This window comes from Barbus barbus (genome assembly GCF_936440315.1).
Source record: "Barbus barbus genome assembly, chromosome: 23".
NCBI lineage: Eukaryota > Metazoa > Chordata > Actinopteri > Cypriniformes > Cyprinidae > Barbus > Barbus barbus.
The window spans coordinates 29,806,675-29,833,333 of record NC_136751.1 but is presented as its reverse complement, the minus strand read 5'-3'; the positions used below and the strand labels follow the sequence as shown (position 1 = coordinate 29,833,333).

General features: G+C 38.6%; 2 protein-coding genes across 4 annotated transcripts in view; one reads left to right on the top strand and one right to left on the bottom strand.

Annotated features, from left to right (window-relative positions):
- LOC306842722 (protein mono-ADP-ribosyltransferase PARP6-like) overlaps positions 1-10,126 on the bottom strand; it is a 34,956-nt gene extending 24,830 nt beyond the window's left edge. Inside the window, exons 1-4 of one of the 2 annotated variants that reach the window (XR_013781779.1) lie at positions 5,060-10,126; positions 3,573-3,622; positions 2,475-2,705; positions 1,181-1,317 (exon numbers count right to left, since the gene is read on the bottom strand). The gene's annotated coding sequence lies outside the window, so the exon portion shown is untranslated. Of the gene's footprint in view, positions 1-454; positions 687-1,180; positions 1,318-2,474; positions 2,706-3,572; positions 3,623-5,059 lie in introns of those variants that run through there. The other variant, XM_079373744.1, reaches the window with a different exon arrangement.
- Positions 4,499-21,652, top strand: LOC306842723 (pyruvate kinase PKM-like). 2 transcript variants are annotated; one of them, XM_079373746.1, is made up of 11 exons: positions 4,499-4,802; positions 10,414-10,592; positions 11,818-11,909; positions 12,984-13,115; positions 13,239-13,425; positions 14,689-14,959; positions 15,067-15,217; positions 15,798-15,950; positions 18,404-18,570; positions 19,409-19,590; positions 20,764-21,652. In XM_079373746.1, the coding sequence occupies exons 2-11, from the start codon at positions 10,436-10,438 to the stop codon at positions 20,868-20,870; spliced, it is 1,599 nt and encodes a 532-aa protein (XP_079229872.1). In that variant the 5' UTR covers positions 4,499-4,802; positions 10,414-10,435; the 3' UTR covers positions 20,871-21,652. The 2 variants fall into 2 exon arrangements, with proteins under 2 accessions (XP_079229872.1, XP_079229871.1); XM_079373745.1 differs by lacking the exon at positions 18,404-18,570 and adding an exon at positions 17,475-17,641 and having other exon boundaries at positions 4,508-4,802.
- Positions 21,653-26,659: the final 5,007 nt, after the last annotated feature.

Below are 26,659 nucleotides of genomic sequence, written 5' to 3'. Positions count from 1 at the left end.
TTCTGTTTCCACCACCGTCTTTGCATGTCTTTATATTATTGTATAATACACGTCTTTGTGAATATCATCACTCTAATGGATGCATTCATGCCAAGCCTGCATGAAATCAGTCAGATGTTTGATGCAAAAACTAACATACTGATATCTAGAGAGCAAATTTAAAGACAACAAATAAGATGCACACAATTACCTGGAATTTTATATAACATGTTCACTAACAAATATGTGGCTCTCAGCAGATTTTAGATGGAAATACACTTCTGTTAATCATGCACTGAATGATTTATGGCCGATATATTAGTCTAATCATCACATTCGACAGCATCCATCTGCTCGAATCCCCCGTGTGTCCTCAAACACCCATAATGCTCCGCTGGAGCCGCCACATACCGATGCATCCCAAAAACACAGACGGCCAGCATCCACGACACCCCCTCCCCCACATCCAGCTCACCTTCAGCGAGGATGGAGCGACCGCCAGACGGCTGCTTCTCCTCCGACACGACACACAGCGGATGAACAGCACAACGCATACAGAAACACAGCACCAAACCATCCAAAACGGCAGAATTACTGTGCACTAGCAGCGCTCATCCATACTAACGCTCCCTCTCCGGCTCTCTCTGTGTGTTTATCTATTGCAGATCTCCTCTGTTCCAGTGCTGTCTTCTTTTTTGCCTGACAACACAGTGAACTGAGCATGCTCAGTGAGAGCCAGCAGAGTTAGTCATGTGACCTACAGCTGACGAGAGAGAGAGAGAGAGAGAGAGATGCAATGCATTTGCCTGGATTATCAGAAAAAAGATCAAACCCACCATATTCAAGAGCAACAGTAATTTCATTTGATCTTATTACATTGCTGGCACCTTTTTTGTAAGTAAATCATTCCAAATGATGACTTTGAATTTGAAAACTTAAACTGAGGGAGAAAGAAAGAAAGAAAGAGCGCAATGAAGAGAATAAAGCAACATCTGTGTCGTGATGGTGCATTGGCCAATGGCATTGTGCTATTATTATCAGCCGAGCCTATTTTTGTCTCTCTGTGTTTTTATGATTGTGTATTGAGCAGAACACAAAGACGTTTGTATAAATGCATGTGATTGTGGTCTTTACGTCAGCTCTGGTCTGTGGTGTGACGGCCTCAGCCATTACCATACTAATCAGAGTTTACCCTGCTTACCTCGTTAAGAGCCTCGCTGTTCACAATGACCTCCAGAGAGAGAGCGAGAGAGAGAGATAAGCCATTATCCGGCTCGTCCTCGGCTGCGTGACTCGCGTCTCTGAGAGAGACACAGCACTGTCTCATATCCTGCCGTCCTGTAAAGAAGACACTTGCATTAATTATTCAGAAACACTTAAAATAGCAAATGCCTATTTTAGAAGCAGACTCCACATCTTCACCAGTGTGGTTTAAACCTAGCTTAGTATGACAAATCTGTGCTGTTATTGTTAATTAATACTAAAACTATTACAAATCTTTTTCGGTATTGAAAAAAATAATTAAAAAAATAAATAAATAAAATAAAATGAACTATTAGATGAAAAGCCTAAACTTAAGAAATTTAAATTTGAGAACAAAATTGAGAAATGTTGCACTAATAGGTACTAAAATGACCAAAACTAAATCTGAAATAAAAATCATTTAAAGCTATATAGAAATATATATATTTTTAAACCTAATAAAATTGACAAAGCACACAAAATTATTAAAACTTAAAAAGAAACCTGAAAATCAAAATCAAACAATAATTAAAAATATTCATAAATACTATATTAGTATATAATTAATAATAAAATAACACTGCTGAAATCACTAAAATAAAATAAAATATAAAAAAACTAAAACTTTATTTCAGCCAGATGCCAAGGCAACAGCTCTCATTTACATTTAGTTTAACTTGATGTACTAAAATTACTAATAGTAATAATTCATTAAAATAATAATAATTCAACTGAAATATAAATTCATGTTACAAATTAAATAATATATACATTTTCTAAAAAAAAAATTAAAACGACAAAAAAAACAAAAACAAGAAAATTGCTAAAATTAAAAAGAAAATAGAAAATATTTAAAACAGAAAATAATTAAAAGTATTAATAAACACTATAATAGTACCTCAATGATCCTAAAATAACATTGCTAACCGAAAGCATCAAGTAATTTCATAATGTACACCATAATAAACATTCAGCAGGTGTATCTGTAGGTAAATGTTGTGGATGTGTGTGCTTTTATTCCTCAAAGGAGACAACTTTATTAATTATAGTATCAATTTTGTTGCTCTAAAAATTCCTTTGAAAAATAAAAACAGGCTCTAATGAGTCAGTATAGAATACAGAGCATTGAAGTTAATGTGGATCTTATTAAGATCTGATTTTTGATTGCATTGTAAACCTGAGCACAGTTTGAGAAACTCTCCAGAACACTGTTGCAACTGACAGCCAATCCAGAGTGCATCAATGGGATTTACCACGGGATTTGACCACTGCCCGTTAATGCAGACAGCACTGGCGGTTTACAGGTCGAGGTTTGTGCGGATTGGCCGATGGGTTTGGGTGAGAGACACAAGGACACGCAGCAGGTGAGCAGCGGTCAGTGAGCGAGCGAGTGGCCGTCAGGTGAGCAGCGGTCAGCATGGGCAGCGGGAGCAGCAGCAGCGGCGGGGCCGTCGTGGAGTGCAGGTGAGTTCACACACTTTCACCTGGACACAGACAGCATCAATCTGGTCTCAAAACAGACTCATCTTCAAACAATAACCAATACTAGTCCAGAACATGAAATGCTGCATGCATATATTTAGATGATGCATTTAATACTGTCAGGTTCAATCCATATCAATCATCCTGCTAGTCCTCACATATGGCCAACGTTACCTATAAACCTTTTATTTTAGTCTGAGCATCAGTGTTGCGGAAGTTAAAGTGCAGTTTTGCAGTGTTGCACACAGATGAAATATCTTTGAGATGAAACACCTCTGCCTGTGACCACCAGGTGGAGAAATACTGTGACTGGACAGTTTAAACTGCATGCATGCATGCTACAGTCACCTCGCGACCTTGTTATTTTGCATGCTTAATATACAAGCGTGCAATTTTCATCTCAGATTTTTTTTTATTTTATATAATTTCAACAAATTTCATATTGAAATGTCTTATATTTTAAGCTCAATACAAATCTAGGCATCTGTGCCTGCTGTCAATCACCACAAAAATTATTTAGTGTGTAAACTGCAAAATATGTGCTATGCACGTACAATGGCAGTGAAGCATAAAGCAGATGCACCATGAACCCCCCTAATTACAAGTGGATGTTTAATTAGTTTGCAGAGTTTAATTAGCTTGCAATTAAATGCAGAGGTTACTTCTAGTTCTGGGAATCAATCACAAGATGAAAAGCTGATGCATATGGTTTCAAACATTCAGATATCTCTGTGTGTAATAGTCCTATACTTTCACTTATTACACTCTATATCATTTCTGGTTAAAAGTACAGAAATAAATAGTGCAGATTTGAACTTTGTGCCATGAAAAGGGTGTATTTGAATCTTTAGTTGTGTCATTAAACTCACCTTGGTGATGATCTTTCATATCCTTCACCCAGACTCCGTGCATATGTGAGCTAAAATAGAGACAGAAAAATGTTTTCACTGTCATTGGTGACAGCATATGCACACTAGAGGGTGCTATTAATTAACGAATGCAACAGCTGCTCTATGAATGTCTCCAAGTATCACAAACACACAATTTTTCGTGTAATTCATCACTTCATATTTACATTCCTGTTGTAAATGACACAATTGCATGTGACTAGCCAGTGCCAGTAACATGGTACAATGATATTTCATATTACCAGGCAGCTTTGAATGACTACCTTATTTATGAGTCATGCTTTTTAGCAAATAATTGTTTTCCCCATAATGCATCAATTAAAAGCATAGTGCTACCATGGTGCAAGTACAAAACACAATGGTGCACGTCCAAAAAACATTGAATTACAATGGCACGTGTCCAACAACATAGTATCGCCACAGAACTTATCCAAACAACAAGGTTTTACCATGGCACGTGTCCAACAACATGGTATATGCACAAAAACGCATACTACTATGGTACTCTGATATAAGCATGTTAATTTTGTGATGATACTTTGTGTAGTGTCCTTACATCACTAATGTAATCTGTATATATATATATATATATGACATCTCTTTTGTGTTTGTTTGCTCACTGGAGAAGAGCTGAAAGATGCTGCGTGCGTCAGCGCGGGTCTGGATTAAAGCGGAAGTACATCAGTTTCGCCGTGTGTACGCTTTATATACACACAGACGAAGAGCTTTACATGGGCAATACGTCCACTGCGTTATTTAAACACGCATTTATCACCAAGCACTTTGCCATTCACTTGTATTTTAATAGCTGCGCAGCATCCTCCTGTCACGTGATCTCCTCGTGCTCAAGCACCGTGCCGTATCTCGCGTTCTGATTGGATCATTCCACTTCCCTCATTTCGCGTTTCATAATCCCCCATGAGGAAGCTTGGCTTTGTTTATCAAGACTTTAATGCTTTGTGGACTTTTCTTTAATTGACGAAACACCAAGAAACGTTTAGAGATCTTTCTTGGGAAAGGTATTATCAAATATTGCTGAAAAAGCAGTTATAGTGACATTTTTATAGTCTGACGTCATTAGTATCAATCCGCGCGTGCCTTTGACGGAAGTAGTTCCAGGTAGGTTTGGCAGATCACCTTGAGCTCGCGACCCGGAGCGCATCAGTCTCGGCCGACCATCAGCAAACACAGGTGAGTATCTTCAGGGCAGCACTTACAACAATCAACATCATCATAATAATAATAATAATATAGGTGTATTTTTCATTAGCAACGTTATTGTATAAAGTCTTTCGTCTGTCTGAGCAGCTGCTCTCATAAAATAGCGCAGGTTTGGTTATTTTCAGTCAGTCTTTCCTCATCCTGCTGAGGATTTTTAACAGTTTTTGTCCTATTTTTGTATTTAATTTCGGTAAAGTTTGTTTTCACTTCGTTTACACCACACTTACCGTCTTTAATCGTATATCTCGCTGCGTTTTCCGCTGTTTTATGCTGACTAACCGTCTTTTAACATTCATCGTCGTCTGCAATTTCAACGTTGACAGTTTATCATTAACCGTCATTCATTTTGAATTCATTCGAATTAGAAGTTTACGTGCGCGGCCTCGTGCAGGCGTCTGCGCTGGCGGAGAATGTGACGCAGAAGGCGGGACGTGACCCGCAGCGCATCCGCCACATTTTCCCCAGCAAACACCTGTGAATGCAGTTGATCATGATGAGGAAGATGATGTTTGCTCTTCATAGAGGCTCTAAACGCTCAGCTCAGTTTGTTAGCGTTGACGCACGCCTTGCTTTTTTTAATGATGAAGGCGTGCACTGCATTAAGATATTACTCTTAATTAGGTCCAAGAATGAATCCTTCTCAGAATCGCTGACTCGCGGGCATCTGAAGCACAGTCTCTGGCTCTCATCGCGTGGGCGCTGGCTTCATTGATAGGTGCTAATTATGATGCTGCATCATGTTTCTGCGAGGGAGGAATTGGACTGTTTTGTGTGTTTGTCTTGTAATCACATACCTTGACACTTTCTGCGTTGTCAGATTTGAAGTCTGGTTCTCAGTCTGTTCTAGGTGGATGTCAGCTGCATTGGGGTTTATTGGCCTGTGCGTCATTCAGAAATAAATGGTTGACTTTGTTTCCAAAGGCATCTTTACGCAGCTGAGTTAAGGTTGCTCTGTGCCTGTTCAAAATCCAGCCATAATGCAGCTTCAGTTTGTTTCTGCCACAAAATAAAAAAGTTATTGCAGTCTCACAATTGTGACTTTACATCTTGAAATTCTGAGATTTGCAAGAAAAAAGACAGAGTTGTGAAATATAAGAAAAGGCCTAATTAAGAGAAAGTTGCAATTACTACTACTGTCCCCACAGTGGAACAAGCTTCCATAGTATGCAGTTGAAAATTGCTGTATAAATGCATTTGTCAACTCTGAGCAGCATTAAATAGTCTATGCAAAGACACCTCATTGCCAGTTCGATTCCTGAATTTCAATTGGGGCAGTAAGCTAAACTGACATTTTATTGTGAATTTAGGGAACTAGAGTTAAAATGTAACTCACTCCAGCAGTTTGAGCCAGCATCATAATAAGTTTAATTTTATCTATAAATTGTCATACAACATGATTAGCTATTTTTCCAGAAATGATAGAATCATGTTTGAAATGCCACCTACAGAAATGTGCATTCATGTTTCATTATATTTTGTGTATTAAATAAATTCAGTTTTTGATCCAGGTTGAAAGAGTACTTGATTAAATGCTATTTAGTAAATTATTGTTCTTCCTGTCGTTCAAATTTCAAACATCCTGGGAATTGAATTAAAATGGAGCACATGGCTTGAATTCATGGGCATTAACAGACAACAAATTAGGTTTATTATAAACACTGCTGGCACTTTGTAGACATCTACTTAATCCCTCTTTCAGGGAGGCAGTTTTCAGTTCTACAGTGAGTGTTTCGATGCAATATGGGAATATTTTCTGTAACATCCTGTTGAGTTACGCCAGAATGTCAAAAGCTTCTATTAAACCAACAGAAGAGACCAGTGAAACAGACACCCACAGCTCTGCAGTGACACAAAACGGCCTTTCCATAGACCTCACCAGGGACGTCCCAGTGCACAGATATTAGTCACTGTTCTGAATCATAGAGTAAAGGGAACAGACTCACCTCAGTAGCTTTTTGCTGCAGTGAATAAACCCCGTTTGGCTGCAGTAGAGTCCTGCCATGCCACTGCGAGCCTGATGCGTTTCATACTGGTAAAATCCAAGATAGTCCAGTGCTCCTTATGGCGTCCCGTTCCTATTTTAGCCCAGCATTGTAATATGATCTACAGTAAACAGTACTGTTTACTGCCTGGAGTGGCCGATCCACAACTAAACCAGTGTGTTTAGGGGCTAATGTGGGCCTGGAGTCTTATTAGAGTCCTGCTCGTGCAGGACAGTAAGTGTGCGTGTGACTTGCGTGTTTTATCCTCTCTGAAGGAAAGAGGATTTAGTGCTCCGAGTCCTCGGCAGCACGATGCATGCTGCTTCATTCTGCCCAGCGTCCGTGTCTGCAGCGCTGTAATTGGGGAGAGAAGTTCACGCACGCTGGCACTCCTCCGCAGGGCTCTGACTGACACACGGTGCCTTATTTCCCAGAGCCGAAGGGCCTACAGGTGGGTTTAGGGATGCTGGTTTGTTAGGCCCAAAGGACACTTCTAGTTACTAAACCAGTTGTGGTAGGTCTGCGTTATTTGTATCAAAGCTCTTTCAAATCATTGTGATTGACTGTGTTTAGATGCAGCATTGCAGCAGATTGATAGACATGCTCTAAAGTTATACAGCATCAGCTCAGAGGTCAAAGGAACACTAGACCGTAGATACGACCCGACAACAGCTGTGGAGATCTAGATTTAGGACTTAAGGGTCAGTCACACTGCAGTTTTTTTTCATTGACTTCCATTTTCCATTCATTTGCAAACTCATCGAGTTTCAGTGTGTTCCGAAGTCTGGTGAAGGTTTTGAATTTGTTGCGTGAAGACCGGCGTGATCTCTTAGCTGAATTGAACAAACTAGTCTTCAGGACAGCGTTCCAGTAACGTGAGCTACATTATGTATTTTTACGTTTTGGATGTGTTATGTAGCATATTTTTAAAAAGACGTCAGAGAGTGTGATGTCATATTACAATATTAGTATCCTTAAAACATTTTACTTCTGACTTTGGCTTTAGCTGGGATAAAATTAAAGAACAAGATTTTTACGTTTTCTGAACGCAATTCATTTAGTCGTGCAAAAACTTTTTCGTCATGAAATGTAATGGTATTTCGTAATGGAATTATATTGTCGAGCATAAACTCCCTTAAGTCAGCTATATAACTATAGCAAACTTTATCCATATAGTGCAGTCATGTAAAGTAGTATATACTATATAGCAAATATTGTTTATATTGTCACAAAATGAAAACTATATTATCGCACATGTGACAGTAAAATTGAATAAATTGAAGAATTATTTGAATAAATAACTTCTGCTTGTTAAGTCTGGCATCCAAGGCTGCCGTTTCTGGGTTCAAATGCCAAAAGCAAACGTGTGATGTAGTACTGTATTGATTCATCTTTTATGAATTGTTCAAAATATTGGTGCCTGGAGATTGTGTTGTAACCTGTGAGTTTTTAAAGCTTAAATGTGTGATATGAATACGAATTGAGATGTACTCTGTTAAAATGAGTTGAGACTTGAACATGGAAACAGTTTTCCTTGCGTCATGACTTGACCCGTGATGTTAGGGTGTTGTGGGCGGTTGCCAGGGTGTTACTGTATGATTGCAAGGGAGTTCTGATTTGCATAGGTCTCTGCATGTTCAATATGACTCTTGTATTTTTATTTAAAATTGTATTACAGCATGTCTCATAATTGTAATTTTGCAATTGTACAGCTTGTTTTGAAGGTGAAATTCTTCCTGTTCATTGGGCTCTGAGTTCAAGGCTGTTTGCATTGCTGGGATTTTTGGAGACAAAGCAGGGAATGTGATTATAAAACAGGCATTCATGTGACATTCACTCCCTGGCTAACACTGACCTTCAGTGTCCTTGTCAGCATTGTCTGTTGAGGGCGCATAGCATGAAAGCAATCAATATCATAACAGGCATGTTTGCCATGCTGCATGTATGTACCTTAAGTAGCATTACCATCTCTTTTACACAAACCACAGTTTGCATCATTTCCTGTAGTAACAGGAAGGGAAATTGCCCCTCCTTTCACTATGAGTGTGTGTGGCTCCCTGCACGAGGGCCTGGATTTTCCACCCTGCCTGTCTTAGTCATCACATGACTACGTGAGGAAGAGTGTGTGTGTGTATCCGCTGTGATGTGAATCTCCTCACGTACGACAGCCCACCGTGGCATCAGTGCAGTGTTTTATTAGGTTAGCGATCGCAGTGAAATCCTTGCCAAACCCATCCTGCTGCCATTCTGTGGTCATGTGACCGGTTTCACTTTCCAGTAAGAATATTTAATGCAGATAGCTGACTGTTTGCAGATTGGTGAATGCATCTGATTTGATGTTGAAGCTATAATTCACAGTTCAGTCTGACATGATTTTGATTCGCATGTGCCAACATGGTTGTAATTGGCTAGATATCACATTGACTTACCTGCGCTTCAGGCTGTGTCAGGTGGATTATCTGTTTTATATTGAGCTTTAGTAATGTCCGCCTTAAGACGCACAATCCAGGTCAGCTCAAACACACAAAGTCCATCACTAGTGCTGTATGACTTCACTAACCATAAAGAAAAGTCAGTGTGCGGTCACATTCCTAAGATGCAAGTCTGTTTGTATAAGATTTATTGATTTACTGTTCTGGGTGTTTGATTCTACACTTAGCATTGCCTTAACACGTCTTGTAGCTATACAGATGTTTTCCTGTAATAAATGTACAGCTTGTCTCATCTACTGTAGGTTAAAAGAGGGCTTGATTGACTCGATTTTTGTCTCTCTTCACATTGTATTTTTTGCAAATACTACCATTGAGTATTAGCAACAGCTATTTACCACTAGCTAGGTAAGAACACTCAGTTTGGTTAGATGTTTTTTTAGCCAATAGTGAACCATAGAGTCTGCATGAAACGTAATTTGATTTCAGACTCTGATGCAGTACACTGGCACACGTATGAGTTCAGAAAACAACTTTCACATCAACAAACTTGATACCCTCTGGTTACCAGCCGTAAACCAAAGCCTAAACCACTCAAACACAGCACACATATATGTTGCTAATGTGAAGGTCATGCTCTACCCTTCCTGTCTGCTTTGATCATAGGATTGTGGTGATATTGAGAGAGACCTAAAGAAGGTTTTATATTCGCTTGTTAATATTTAAATTTTTCTGAGTGCTGGAGTCTGTTGCATAACATGGAAAGGAAACATTCCTTTTCGCCACACCTTTACTACACAAACACACTGACATGTTCAGAGGAGCTGGCCTGAGGATAGCTCTTTAGCTCAATTTATGTGAATTCTCAGCAAAATGTGTTTTGATATTTAAAAAAAAAAAAAAAAGATATTTATGGCTTTAGGCTCCCTGCAGAGAACCTGTCACTGTTTATGCTGTTGAATTTAAATCAGGGTTAATCACTACAGTCTGCTGTGTTTACCTTAAATATATACTCTGGTTTTCAATCATTTGTTGTCTCTGTCAATTAAAAGAATGAGGCTCTGATTCTTTAAACACGTAGACACTTTAGACATCTGATTGGATGGACAGTGGATCAAATGGATGTCATTTCATTGGTCTCTCTCTGTCTGTCTCTCTCTCTCTGTGTAGGATATTACCCATCTCTTCCACGATGCCCCACGCTAAACCTCAGGATATGGGCTCTGCCTTCATCCAGACGCAGCAGCTCAACGCTGCCATGGCTGACACCTTCCTGGAGCATTTGTGTCTGCTGGACATCGACTCCGAGCCCACCATCGCCCGCAACACTGGAATCATCTGCACCATCGGTCAGTGGATTAGGAATGGGCGATATCTTATCGTTTGCGATATACCAGTAAAAATTCTCCCCACGATAAGAATTAATATTCCCACGCTAATAATGATAGTCTAGTTGTTGACATTTCTGTGTGCGACGGTGCGGCACATCGGAAGGCGGATGTGAAATTGAGTATATTGCTAAACGAGGAGCTCCTTCTACAGTCTGGAACTGGTTTGGTCAGGACTGTACAGTGCGACAATCGGTCTGAACCTTGTTTAAATGTACTACAGTAGCACGTGTGCGATAGTTTTGCATGTGTATGAATCTGTTTACAAACCTGTTGTCCAACAAAGAAATCATTTATTTTCGTGCTTTTTCTCCAAATGAACTTCGTAACGTCAGTCGAGTGTTTGAAATAACTTTTTGTGATCAGACGTGGTTTCATATCACAGAATGAGGCAGAAATCATACTATTGTATAGTATTATGTACAGTGATAAAGGCTATGTCGTTTAGTATTGCAATATACATTACTTTATAATACCCAAGACTGCTTGAAGAACACAGATAAAACATATATTGTCACAAGAATTGTTTGTCTTCACGTTTCCTCAGTTAAAATTTCTCTATCTGCGTTGTATTCAGCTACAGCGATAACTGGATACCTTACATATTAGGGATTTCCTGGAGCGTGGTCCGTGTGGTTTCTGCGCCCTCCGGCTTCCAGTATGAATGTACTCAGTTATGCTCACAACACCCTATTTTGGGTAAAAATAGGAAAGATAATACTTTTCTCTAAATAAACAGGATTCCCTGAATTATCGTCATTGCTATTGTTATCGCAATAAATACCAGAAATTATTTTGATATATTTTTAAGCCCATATCTCCTAGCCCTACCGTGGATGCGCACAGCAGACCAAAATGAATCTTCCACCAGCGGTTACTGCCACACAAACAGCTTTATAATACAGCAGAAATATAACGCATTAGCTTCTGTGATCACAGTTCAGTAAATTCTCTGGTGGATTGCATGTCATTTAGGTGTTTAATTACTCCAGGTCCTGTCTAAGTGCTTTTTTGTTTTAGCTGAGACAGGTTTCCCAAACTCTCCCTGTCTGCCATTGTTCTGTATCTTTATTTAATTGTTTTCATGTAGCAACAGACGCAGTATTTTGATAAAATGCTCAATAAGTTAATAGTCTTAATTCAGAAGTAGCAGTAAGTGATGGTGCATTGTGTCATGTGACTACAGGACCAGCCTCTCGCTCTGTGGAAATGCTGAAGGAGATGATCAAGTCTGGCATGAACATCGCTCGCCTCAACTTCTCTCACGGTTCACACGAGGTACATACTTTGACTTACAGTCTTTCGTGCTTGTCTCTGTCCTAATCTACAGTGAGGCTATTATAAATAGTTTATCTGTTCCTTCCCCGCGGAGAGCTTATCATGTCTCAACAGCATAAATGTGGAGGTTTTTTGCCCACTGGTAGTTCATACAGGAGCCGCTGGTTATGAGTTAAGCTTCGTAATCACAGTGAGCATCATTTGCAGTTCTGCAGGTTCACGACATGAGCTGCAACTTGAAAATTCGGCTCAGATTTCTGAATGATAGACAGAAGTGTGTCATGAATGGAATTCATTCTTTGTATTTACTCAAGCGTAAGCAATCCGATCCAGTTCTGCCTGTTTGCAGCCTAACATGTTGGGAGCAGAATGGTTAATTTAGGACAAAATCATCCCATTCATTCCAAAAACTGCAGATAAGGTTAAACGAAAAATGTTAACAATCACCGCTGTCAGTTTGAGAGCCCTTTTGTCCCACATGCATTCATTCGTACCTAAAAGCTGACCCTTATGTGACTTCTCTTATCAAGGGTGAAACAAATTCTGTCATATGACAAACATTTCACAGCCTTAAACAAACACAGGCCTGTGGATTTGGCCAACAGAGTGACCTTGAATGTAGAGCTACTGAAATGAAAGCAACTAGATTGCGATTAGTATTACAGCCGTGTGACCGCACTAACGTCATGGATCAAAGGTGCTTGTGTTACCAGGTTTATTATAGCAGACGACTTCTGCACGGTCAGTAGATCAAACTCTAACCGATGAACATTGTGTCCTGTCATAACACGCACTGCGCGCACATAAGTGTCTACTCATTTGTGCACTAGTGTGTGTGTCGTGTGTAGGAGAGAGTAACCCAGTTTCAATAGTCTAGACACGCCTTGACCATTGGTTAGCTGCGTGTGATTGAGCGTGTTCAAAGAGGGAATAAAAATGACGTAACGTGTTCTGTAAGGTAATAAACGTACTGCCATGAGACATTCAAGTGCGCTTGTCTAACGTCAGCTTATGATGTGTTTGGAGTGACATCTTTCTCTGCTTTATTAATCTCTTATGTCTTCTGTCTGTCAGTATCACGGTGAAACTATTAAAAATGTACATGAAGCTTGTGCCAGCTTCGAGCCGGGCAGCATCCAGTACAGGCCAGTGGGCATCGCTCTGGACACCAAGGGACCAGAAATCCGAACCGGACTCATTAAAGGGGTGAGTTTACTCATTTTGGTTCAAAGACTGATCTGCTGGTGCAAGATCACTATACACTGAGTTGTCTGTTGCTAGTGCATGGATTAATAGTGATGGTTGTATACATCTGTTTGTCCTTTCCAGAGCGGCACGGCTGAGGTCGAGCTGAAGAAGGGAAATAAGATCAAAGTGACCTTAGACGATTCTTTCATGGAGAACTGCGATGAGGAAACACTCTGGCTCGACTACAAGAACATCACCAATGTGGTTGAAGTGGGCAGCAAGGTCTATATTGATGATGGACTCATTTCTCTCCAGGTCCAGGAGATCGGTGAGTGATTGATTTGCCATGGTAATGAAAATAATTGATAACAGGGTTTCTGCAGGTCCTTAAAGTCTTAACTCACCCTTCCACAGATTAAGGAGGTGTTAAATTAGAGCATAAAGTTGTGGCATTAAATGCTGCATGCATTTCAATAAAATTAATATCTTCCTTGTTTATTTTTGTCTTGTTTTCCAGTGTAAATATCTAAACATCCTTTAACCAAGATATATTTACTTGAGTGAAAATTAAAAAGTTTTGCTTTGTGAGAAATGTAACAAAATTAAGTGTATTTTAGTTCTGTCAAACGATTAATCGCATCCAAAATAAGTTTTTGTTTACATAATGTGTGTTCTGTATATTATGTATATATAAATACACATGCATGTATATATGTCAGAAATGTTGTTTTTATATATTAAATATATAGGAATATAAATATAGACATGTAAATACATTTTCAAAATATACTGTATGTGTGTATTTATATATACCGGTACATAAAAAAATCTACACAGAACACACACACATTATATAATCAAACTTTTATTTTGGATGCGATTTAATTGTTTGACGGCACTAGTATTTATGCATAAAACAAATGTTATTGGTTTCCAAAATAACCCCCTTGTTTTCCCTTTTGAAAATGTTTTTTTTTTCTGACCATATTGGCAAATATTTGTTGTTTTAATCCTAAACTGCTTTTTAAAATTTGTTTTGATCAGTCTACTTCCAATTATTCCTTAGATATTCTTCATTTGGTCTTAAACGGTCTTAAATTTACTTTCACAAAACCTGCAGAAACCATGCGATATAGTCAATCAAATTTTTTTTATTTTTTTTTTACTGCTGAAATTCAGTAAAAGTGAGTTAGTCTCAATAGTCTTGAGTTGAAGTCATTAGTCAGTGGTTTAGTGAACGTGACACAACGCTGTTTACTTCTAGTGTGGACACTGTATTGGGTACAGAGCTGATCCTCCCTATACGCAGAATACGCAAGCTGCGCAGGGGCCCCGAAACACCAGAGGGCCCCCTTGCTTAATTTTTGTTTTGTGCTTTAGTTTTGGCGAGTGGTTATTGAAAACATGAATGATCATTTCTTTTAATGCGGTGCGCTGTCACCCTCTCTACGTAAAAAATCAGTCAAATCATGTAACGTGAAAGCGGGTGATAAAGTTTTGCATAGGGCCCCCAGAAGTCTAGGATCGCACTGAATGGGTAGAATCGCCTTTTTTTTTTTTCCTTGATGAATAATATCTGTCTCTTTCTCAGGCTCTGACTATCTGCTGTGTGAAATTGAGAATGGAGGAACTCTGGGTAGTAAGAAGGGTGTCAATCTGCCGGGTGCCGCGGTCGACCTGCCCGCTGTGTCAGAGAAAGACATCAAGGACCTGCAGTTCGGCGTGGCAATGGGAGTCGACATGATCTTTGCCTCCTTCATCCGCAAGGCGGCTGATGTGCACGAGGTGCGTAAAGTGCTGGGAGAGAAGGGCAAGAACATCAAGATCATCAGCAAGTTGGAGAACCACGAGGGTGTGCGCAGGTGAGTGGATTACACCCGTTTCTCAAGGTGTACTGACCCCCAAACTCAATATGCAGTATTAGATGTGTAATAATGAATTAGGTTTGAATAAATTATTTATTCACAAGGTTTGATGAGATCATGGAGGCCAGTGATGGCATCATGGTCGCGCGAGGAGACCTGGGTATTGAAATCCCCACAGAAAAGGTGTTTCTGGCCCAGAAGATGATGATTGGTCGCTGCAACAAAGCAGGAAAGCCAATCATCTGTGCCACACAGGTCAGCTAACCTACATCCCCATGTGTGACCCTAGACCACAAAACCAGTTATAAGGTTTCAATTCTTTGAAATTGAGATTTATACATCATCTGAATATCAAGTTGAATAAATAAGCTTTCCATTGATGTATGGTTTGTTAGGAAAGGACAATATTTGTCCAAATAAAGTTCTTAGCAATGCATATCACTAATCAAAAATGAAGTTTTGATATTGTAGGAAATTTACAAAATATCTTCATGGAACATGATCTTTACTTAATATCCTAATGATTTTTGGCATAAAAGAAAAATTGATAATTTTGACCCATACATTGACCCAGCATGGCTATTGCTACAAATACGTCCGTGCTACTTATGACTGCTTTTGTGCTCCAGGGTCACACATTAACATGCATTCTCCGGAAAATATATCTTAACTGAAAGCAAGTCCGTAATATACTCTTCTGTAATATTTATCTTGCAGTTTAATTGCTCTAATGAAAGTAAAGGAGTTTTCTTGTAATGGTGGTCTTCCAGTGCTAGTGCATCTATGAAACAGGCTGACTGTATCTCAAGTCCACTCAAGTCTTGCATGTTTATAGATGTTAGAGAGCATGATCAAGAAGCCTCGCCCCACACGTGCCGAGGGCAGCGATGTGGCCAACGCCGTTCTGGACGGAGCCGACTGCATTATGCTGAGTGGAGAGACCGCAAAGGGAGACTATCCTCTGGAGGCCGTACGCACCCAGCACATGGTGAGAGCGCCCCCTACTGACCCACACTTTAACACTGTTACACAGCTAAACCTTCTAGTACCTGACTCACACATTCCTCATGTTTTCACTCACAACTTACTCCTCTTTTAAAAATACTAAAGGGAATTTCCAAAGAAGTTTTATGGGTTAAATACAACTTATCAAGGATGGACAGCATCTTTGTAAAAACAAAAGAAAAAACGAATTGTATGTACAGTAATGCACTTGCAGTGGAGGTCTGTGGGACATTTAAAAGCAGAAATGTGACGCTTGTCTTTTTGTTAAACCACTTTCCTTTCAGTAAAGTTGTTTGTATACAATGGGGCCCAAAAATCTGGAGACCATTTTGCATTTTTCTAACTTTCCAAATGATATATTCAGCCCATCACGGAGTAAAATGTTAAATTAACATGAATTTGAAAGTGTTTGTATAGAAACATGAATGTCTGTCTGTATAAAGTGTGTCATTTAATTAGTCACCTAGAAATAATGCAGTATCTGAAATATTATTTGTATTTTGTAACATTTACTTAGTTGACTTATTTTCAAAAAAATATTTCCCCCAAAGATTTAAATTCTATTCAAGTCCCAAATTTTCAGTGTACTCTCAGATTTTGGACCCCACTGTATGTTTTGTTTAACCCGTAATAATTCTTTAATGCCACAGCATCCTTCATGACTTTCATTCTCTCATACGCATGTGTTTTGCCTTCACTTGCTAGTTTTGTTTGTCTGAGTTGTCAGGGTCAGTTACATACAACCGCTGAAGCTTACGGTTCATTTTAACCATCTTAAATTGAAGACATTGTTTTTTCTGTCTGCCTGTTCTTGATGAGCTTGTTAAATCTATCCATGTGCTCTGCATTGTGCTCAAGGTTGGCATGTTTGAGTCACGTGTTTGCCCAGATACTCCTGAACTTGGAAATATTCACCAGCAGATTAAATCCTTTGGCTTTAACAAACATATTTTCTCAAAGCTGGTTTGTTCATTTTGAGTGCGCTCAACTTTCTGAAAACCAGCATGCTTGATCTCTTATTCCCTGTCTTGATGTGCTCAACCTTTCTTCTTTCACTCCTTCTGGGCTTGTTTTTGACATCTTTTAACTTGCTCTTGCATGATATGAGTTTCTTTTAACCCTGATATCACAAATTAGTCTTACACTTTACTGGTCACTGTTTTATTTATGTCCATATTTAAAAATAATATCCATGATTTAATGGCGGTGGGTTAGGTGTAATTAATATTAATTTGCAATAATGATTTACTGAGTCTGGATGTGTTTTTAATATTCATTGTTTTTTTTTCTACCAACCTTTTCCTCTGAACTAACACCTGCACTAATTTCCTCCTTTTGTTTCCTCTTTCCTTTTTGTTTTTTTTTTTTTGTTTTTTTTTCTCTCTTTTCCTGTCATCCTTTTCTTCACACTGGATCTGTTCATCACCCCTTGTCTCATGTATGTATGTGCGTGTCTTTCCTCTCTCTGCTGTGTTCCTCCTGTTGTATCACGTGCTGGCTGCATCAGATCGCTCGTGAGGCAGAGGCAGCCATGTTCCACCGGCTGGTGTTTGAGGACCTGCGTCGCTGTTTGCCCCCCTCCACTGACCCCGCTGAGGCCATTGCCATTGGCGCTGTGGAGGCCTCCTTTAAAATCTTGGCCTCTGCGTTTATAGTCCTCACTGGGTCCGGCAGGTAGGCGTGCGGCATGGAGATGATGTGGAAACCCAGATCTGTCACAGTCAGGGAGTAGGAAGAGCAGGGACAGGAGAGGACTGGAAGAGAGAGAGAAATGAGAGAGACACGTGGCACATGCTGAATGTTAATAGATGTCCGTCTGTAATCCTAAAAATTCCCTTATATTTTCAAATCCTAGTGTATTTCAAAATCACAAGGATTAAAAAAATTATATTTTTCAGCCAAATAAAATATATTATGGTTTTATTTAATCATATTAATGTATTATTATAATAGAGCTGGGCAACGATTAATCACATCCAAAATAAAAGTTTTTGTGTACATAATAAAATGTACACACACACATTATGTGTGTATATATAAATACACACGCATGTATATATTTAAGAAAATTATATATATTAAATATATTTATGTACACCAGATATAATTTGATATATTTATTTTACTAGTGGGTGCAGGACACTTGTTAACTTATGTAAGTGAGGAGAGCAAAATAAAGTATACTGTGACACATTATACCCAAAAATTATTCAAACTTTTATTTTGGATGTGATTAATCGTTGCCCGGCACTATATAATAAATTAATTTATTATTTATTTAAATCCTAAATTAGTGACTATTTGAAAGCTTTGGAACAGTACAGGACTAGCGCAAGCATTCCTGTGCACGCGTGTCTCTCTGTGTTTCTCTCTGTCTGAGTGATTGACAGTATGATTGTGTAACCCCTCCCTCCCTCCACCGGACGGTGCTGTCAGATCGCCCGCGAGGCAGAGGCAGCAACGTTCCACAGGCAGCTGTTTGAGGAGCTGCGGCGCTCCACCCATCTGACCCGCGACCCTTCAGATGCTGTAGCTGTGGGTGCTGTCGAGTCTTCCTTCAAATGCTGCGCCAGTGCCCTTATTGTGCTCACAAAGACTGGCAGGTAAGAGGGGAGGGGCCTGAGGTGAGGGTTCAGCGTGGGACAGGTAAGAAAAAAGGCCATTGAAAAGTTTGGGGACCTCTTCTGCTCACCAAGGCTGCATTTATTTGATCAAAAATACAGTAAAATAGTGAAATATTAGTTTAAATATCTGTTCTCTATGTGAATATCTGTTAAAAATGTAACATTTCTGTGATCAAAGCTGAATTTTCAGCATCATACGCAGTCTGCGGTGTCATGATCCTTCAGAAATCATTTTAATATGCTAATTTGCTGCTCAAGAACATTTCTGATTATTAGAATATTATTATTATTATTATTATATTCTGATTGTTGAAAACAGTTGTGCTGCCCAATATTTTTGTAGAAACTGATACATTTTATTTTTCAGGTTTCACAGATGAATAGAATGTTCAAAAGAACAGCATTTATTTGAAATAGAAATAAGACATTACAAATATTTCACTGTCACTTTTGATCAGTTTAATGTGTCCCTGCTAAACAAGTAAATACAATACTAAGAGCAGCATGGTGATGCAGAATAATTTCAATATTCAGTTTATAATCTTTCACTGACTCTTGTTTCCCTGAATGTCTATGAGTGAGTGTTTGGACAGTGCAAGCAGAAAAGAATGGAATAGGGTCTTAGTTTTAGCATTCTGTCAGTCATTTCATTTAGTCACATGATTGTCTCTGGGTCAGCTCTGTTTGTGTTAGTGTGGGTGGGTTTGTGGTGTATGTAAACTCTGATTTCCTTGACCATGTTATCTTTTAGTAGATTCACAAAGTAAAAAGTCTCTCCTGGAACTCCTCATTCACACACTGTTGTCTGATTGTCCAGGTCCGCTCATCTGATCTCCCGGTACCGCCCGCGTGCCCCAATCATTGCCGTGACCCGTAACGAGCAGACGGCCCGACAGGCTCATCTGTTCCGTGGCATCTTCCCCGTGCTCTACAACATGCCTTCCAACGACGTGTGGGCAGAGGATGTGGACCTGAGGGTCAATTTTGCCATGGACGTTGGTAAGACACAGAGGCGGTTGTGATGATTACACAAGAAACTGAAGACTGGAATACACTCATTTTAAAACACCTGTGCATCATACACTGCCAAATGGTTAGAGAGGAAAAACTGGACATCAAACAGCGCCTCATGTTTGAAAATCAGCTCATCCGACTAAATGCAATCATAGTTTGAAGCTAAAATATCTGTACCCATCATACACAACACAGTTTTCTGTAAAATCCAGCTCCTACTGCCCAAAATCTGCAGACATTCCCTTTGACTTGCGGCAACTAAATTGGAGCGACCATCTGTGCTGACATTACATTCCAACCTTAAAGCTGATCACCAAGAGACTTTCTTTAGTGTCCGAGCAAACAGAAAACTGCAGCTTTTTTTTAATCACAATACAATAAACCGGTATATTTATAAAAGTATTGGTAACCCTTTACAGTAAGGTTCTATTTGTTGACATTGGTTAACTAAAGCATTTGTTAATTTCTACATTTACTTGTACATTAAAATTGACATTAACTTTTGATTTTAATAATGCATAGAACATTAACAATGAACAGTTGTATTTTTATCCATGAAAGTTAAAGATAAATACTTTAGGAAATGCATTGCTCAATGTTAATAGTTATTGTTAATGCATTAATGCTTATTGTAAAGTGTTACCAACATTTCTAGCTGATAACATACAAGCAAAAAAGAAAACACAAAATTGATTGAGACTTCAAGATATTCAAAAGATTATGCACAAACTGTGTAAAATAAGCTGGAAATAAGAATCACACACCAGAAACTATAACATTTCTATAATACATTTTTTATCTGTATAACATGACATTTCAATAATAATGATACTTTATTTATATAATACCTTCATACATAAAATGCAGCTCAATGCACTTCAGAATAACAACGTTTAAGGCATTTAAAAATAATCAAAAATATTGAAAAAAAAAAATTAAAATACATTTTACACATGAATTTTAATTGTTCTTTTAAGAGGAAATGTCACAAAATGATACCACCACTTAATACTAATGGAGAACATTTACTCAAGATTTTGTACAACATGAACTGAAGAAAAAGAAAAATTGTGAATGGATAAAAATGCTTAGACATGGGCTGTCAGTCGTTCACATCCAACCCTCTGCTCTCTCTCTCTCTCTCTCTCTCTCTCTCAGGTAAGGCTCGTGGATTCTTCAAGCCCGGTGATGTGGTGATCGTCCTGACCGGCTGGCGTCCGGGATCCGGTTACACCAACACCATGCGTGTCGTCCCAGTGCAGTAAGCTGGACGGGACCGTAGCGCACTCCTCTGCTGTTCATACATCACTCCCTTCCCTCCCGACTCCGTGACCTTATGTTATCATCATCACACGAGCCTGGCTCCTCCCACAGACCAGTGGACCACCATCACTTAGACGTTTTTTTTCTCACTGTTTTCATCTCCTTTTCAGTCTCACACACATTTATCCAGAGCTGTCTGTGTGCTCGTCTGTCTGCATGCCCGTGAAGCACAGACGGGTCGTGAGTGCTGAGCAAAAACCTTTGCCCTCGAACAAACAGCAGCTTCCTGAAACGAGCGTGCGGTGTACTGCAACTCTCGTTAGTTTTATTTGTAGTGTTAGTCTGTCGTGTGCTTTATTTGTGTTCACACTCCTAATAATGTTACATTCTGTGTTGCACTTGTCCATGACACCATTTGATTTGGGACGAGGCGACCAATGTGCTATATATTTTTTGAAATGTTAACATTGGGATGTCCACGTCCGGCTCATTTCATTGTTTTAGTGGAGTAAGAGAACGGCAGTTTCTGAGAGATGAATATCGATTGAGCAGCGTCGGTCACATTCCCAGCATCCATCTCTCCCGTTCCTCCCCTCACGATGCACTTGTGTCTCTGCTGCTCCTGAATGTGTGTGAGTGAGAGTGAGCGTGTCTGTGTGTTCAGATCTACCTGCTTTGTGTCGCTAGGGTGCAAGATGTACTTCTAACTGTAAGAGTAAACAATAGTATCCTTCTGAAGTGTTGTATTATTCAAGACTGAATTAATAAAGGAGACAAGCACTTGGCCAGACTACTGTGGTTTTATTATATTGATTATAATACAAATATGTATGTTTATTTTATTATTATTATTATGACTATTTATATATTATATTTTAATTTGTTTTTGATATTCCATTTCACTTACTCGTACAGTTTAAATTAATAAAAATGGAAAAGATTCAACTCAACCTTTATTCATAGAGCATGTTTAAAGCACAAGAGTTGAACTAAAGTGCTTTATAATACACATTCAATCACATGATATACCCTTCTGTTTCTACCAAAATGATAAAATCTGTATTTACAACTTATTCAAAAGCTTGAAAATGAAAATGTTTTCAAAGATTTAAAAACATCAAAGGAGAAGACTTGTCTATGGAAACTTATTTCAAAAATTCAAATTTTATGCTCCTTACACAAGCGGTCAACTGCAGATATAATAAATAACAAATATAATAAATTATTTGTTATAAAAATTCTAGTTATTAAAACAAATTATAACTTTTTTTAAAGACATTTTGTGAACCGATGTTCAGCTATAGCACTAAAAACGCTATTCTTGCTATAGTGCCACTTCCGTAACATCATGGTGCATGAAATCCAACTCGATATATTGTTCATGAATTTGTTGCGTTTCAGGCCTAAAGCTGACGGTCAAAGTGCAGTTTCTCCTCCCATTTTTCAACAAGTGGGTTTATACAGCGGATGAGGTCTGAATACTCCCTGGATGAAGTAGCAGCTCAATTACTGGCGCTGCTTTCCTGATGAATACTGTCTTTGTGTTCCTGCTCAAGGTCACTTACATAAGAGCATCTGAACAACAAGTGAGCCTTATCAGATGAGAAATGGAGCCAGAGCAGTTAAGTTCATTAATACAGGCGTCAGCACATCATCAGGTGACAAACTGATTCAATGCAGCTCAAAGATTATCATACAAAAATTTTCTTTAAGATGCATTAACCCATTTAATCCCACATTTATATTACATAAAAACCCTTATACAACACTGAATAGGTATACAGTGACAGTGATGTGACATACGGCCTAGTATGGTGACCCATACTCAGAATTTGTGCTCTGCATTTAGTTTTTTTATTCTTATTTTTTAAAAGTTTTACAAACTTTAAAATGTTATTAACACATTGCACATTGAGATGCATTCTATGTAAGAGAGGTGCTATACAAATAAAAATATATATTATTATAAAATTTTTCTGATGGCCTGCATGTCAATAATCTATATGGCTAATTTACTGATGCATTTAACTACATATCTTTTTAAGTTAGTTATTAAAATTAATATTTAAATTATACATTTTTTAAAAATGCTATCATTAAATGCATTTGCTTATTCAGGTTATTGTATTTTAAGTCACTTCAGTCATTTTAATAATTTTTTCTATCATTTCCTTGTCAAATTATTTTTATTAGTTTTTAATATATTTTGAATGTTGTTAGCACATTGAAACACATTTTACATATGAAAAGTACTATACACATAAAAAATGCATTATTAATATTATTATTAAAAAGTGATGTGTCCTGCAGGCCTGCATCAGATACAAAGTGACTTTGAATAAAAGCATCTGCCAAATGAATGAAAGCAAATGTGAATAATCTGAATTATGATCATGAGTTGTTTGGGTACATGTGATTTAGTTTCAGCAGTGCAACAATAATTTAACTTTAAAAGCTGTATTAGTCAGCGCTTACAGTAATATATGATCAAATATTTACATTGCCTGAGTTGAGAATTGAAACAGAGCAGAGCGGGAATGGAAAGTTGTTAGTGCTTTAACCCTGTGTAATAAACACACAGATGCAGACGCAGCACTACTGACATGAGTGTGTTTCATCAAACCTTGATGGTGCCTTTGGCTTCGTTTGGGAGCTCGGCGGTGATTGTGCAGGTGCAGACGGCCATTCAGCGTGACCACCATCGCTTCATCTACACCTGTCAATGTTACAATAAAACAAACCTCTCAAACTGGGGAATAAAGGATTTTGTTTCTGATTTGAGAGAAAAGAGAAATTTGAGTGTAATTATATGAAACCAAATGCATACAGAAGCTGATTCACATTGGTGATGAATAAGACGAGCTCCAAGCTTTTGGACACCTTTAAGTTGACATTTTAATTATTACACAATATTAAATAAAAAATATCAACATTAAATACATTTGATTATTAAAATGAATTAAATTTAAGTCTCTTTAGTCAGTGTTTTCAGTTTTTATATATATATATATATATATTGTTTAATCATTTTTTTAATGCCTTAAATGTTGTTATTCTGACCTGTGAAGCACAATGAGCTGCTTTTTATGTATGAAAGGTATTATACTAATAATAAAATATTATTATTAATTATTATTATTATCATAATCAGTGTATTCAGGGTTTTTTCCATTTAAAAAAAAAATTGTTTAATTATTTTTTTAATGCCTTAAATGTTGTTATTCTGACCTGTGAAGCACAATGAACTGCTTTTTATGTATGAAAGCAGATTTCCAAAGTAACCTTCCCAACATTGGTCTGGTCATAAAATATAATTTGATCCTTCTTAAAATAGTAATAATAATACCAGATTTTATTTTTCATGTAAAAAATGTTATTCTTGTTGTGCGTAATATAATGTTGTAATAATTTATGTAACAATGTTTTTGTTTTCTTTCCATAATCCCAGTGCAGTACCGATGTTGGCCAGATCACAGTGGTGTCGCTGTTTCCCCGCTGCACAGCAAAACTTCCTGATTTGTTTATATTCAGCAGATCATGTAAATGTTTGTGAAACGCATGTTAGAGTGAGAATCAGTACATGTCAGGTGTGTGTGATCTGTATGATCAGGATCAGCTCGCGTTCATTCAGTGTGCATGTGTGTTGCTCTTTCTCCTGCAGTCTGACAGTGAGCTGAAGTTTGTCATGTAATGTTAAGCAGGTGTGTTTCTGCGCTTTACCTGGTGATTTTCTGCTGGGAGAGTCTTCAGTGCCACTGTAAAGTCATGACTGATTTTCCCAGCGCTGCAGATTCCCCACCTGATCGCCATGATAGTGTGTGTGTGTGTGTGCGTGTGTGACTATAAGAACCAGCAGATGGGGACAAACACTAGCCTGCTCTGTGCAGTATATACTCTATGTGGTGAATGCCAGTTCGCGGGAAAGTTGCAACTTGGGAGGTTAATTGAGTGATACCGCTGGGTATATAAGGGGCATCCCCCTGAATTGAGGTATGCCACGTTATTGTCACTGCGTCACTGTTTGCTTCCGGAATCCCGCCGCTCTGAGTTTGAGGTAGGTGTGCGCTTGGTGTTTAGTTCGTGGTCTGTATGTGTATCATGGATCTAACTAGGTTTTGTGCAGCCGGTGTTGCTCCGTGGAGGTTATCTGACCGCCTAAGAGGGTTGGTTTCCCCAGCGATCCTGTTATATTGCCTGTTTGGAAAGAAAACCACGGCAGATATATGTTGAGTGACGACTGCTCCTCCACTTGGTGCGTAACGTAATTGTATTAGGGTGGGTACTTGATATGAATGAGTTGCTGGCGCTTTTGTATGACGTGCTCTTTTTCCGTTCAGTGATCAGTATAAGGGATTGGTTTGCGGGATATTTGATTAAGTCCAGTTGAGGGTATGTAAAATTATTTATATCCATACGGGCATTCAAAAAGGTATGTATTTTTAATTTGCCTTTTTGATGTATTTTAGCCTCGCAAGGGTGACCTGCTCTGTGACATGGCCTAGCTCCGACGTTGCTGTTTTGCTTTGGTTTTTCTTATTGTTTATTTTCACCGTTTTGTGGAAACATATTCCATTGGTGTTTTTGTCTGTTTGATGTTTCTGATTGGAGGTTAATTTGTTTTGATTGTGTGTGTGTGTGTGAAGTTATCTTTTGTAATAACAATTGCCATTTATTAGTGATAGTTTGTTAATTTGGATATTTATTTTGTATTTCTTGTCTTGATGTGTTGATTTTGTTATTTGATGTTATTGAAGTCCATTTAATTTAGTGTTTTGTAGTCATATTGACTCTGGCTGTAATTATTATTTTTTCCCTCTTTTTGTTTAGGAGCGGGGTGAGCCAGAGTGGGCGGGCTAGTCGGTGCGGGCATAGAAGCTCTCCCTTTTTGTCCAAAGTGTGGGGTGTTGGTTTTTTGCTTGCAGTGCAATTCCACCAGAGTGCGTGGGTGTTTGAGATTTTAATTCACCGAGGGCTGGTTCACTGTGGGCTAATGTAACGCCCAGTGCTTCGCCTGCCCACTCTTCGGGGCCCCCGCTCAGTTAGTAGATCTTTTGATTTGATTTAATTGATTGTGATTTTTCTTTCTGTATTGTTGCGGTTCTGGGTCACTTGTCGTCATTTTATTGTGTTCTTCGCCCTGGTTTAAATTTTATTTCTGATTTAATAAAATTTCATTGCTCTGTATCCACGCCTCTTCGTATTTGGTCATTTGTGGGAGTGAACAAGCTTGCGTGCTTTTCTTTGCTTAGTATTTCCCCAGGTGTTTCGCCAGGGGTGGCGTAGTCGCTATTAGTGATAACTCTGTAATCTGAACACTTACACCCTTCGTATGCCACATTTGGCGTAGTCGGCAGGGTTTACTCCCTCATAATACCTTAACTTGAGACGTGGATGCCGGTAGTCATATTTTTTTGCTGGATTTTTTTTTTCTCTTTTTCTTTGTTTTTTTCTAGTTGAAGCAAAACAGCAGTGTCCATTCGGTTGGGAGTGTTTCTTTGGGCGGAGTTTCATCTTACCTGTGATTTACCCCTTTATTGAACATTTTGGTAAGCGGTATTCCTTGTCATCTTATCATGGAAGCAGAATTAATGGAACTGCGAGAGTTGGTAGCTCAATTAAAAGCTGACAATGTTAAACTACGACAAGAGCAGGCCCAGGCCAGTTTATCTGGCCCTAGTGGTGATCCTGTTAGTATACCAGAGTCCACTGCAGCAGCTATGCAACCTGCTTCGGCAGGGGCCGCATTGGCAGAGCGGTTTGTTTTTGTGCCTAGGGACAGGAAATGCCCAAA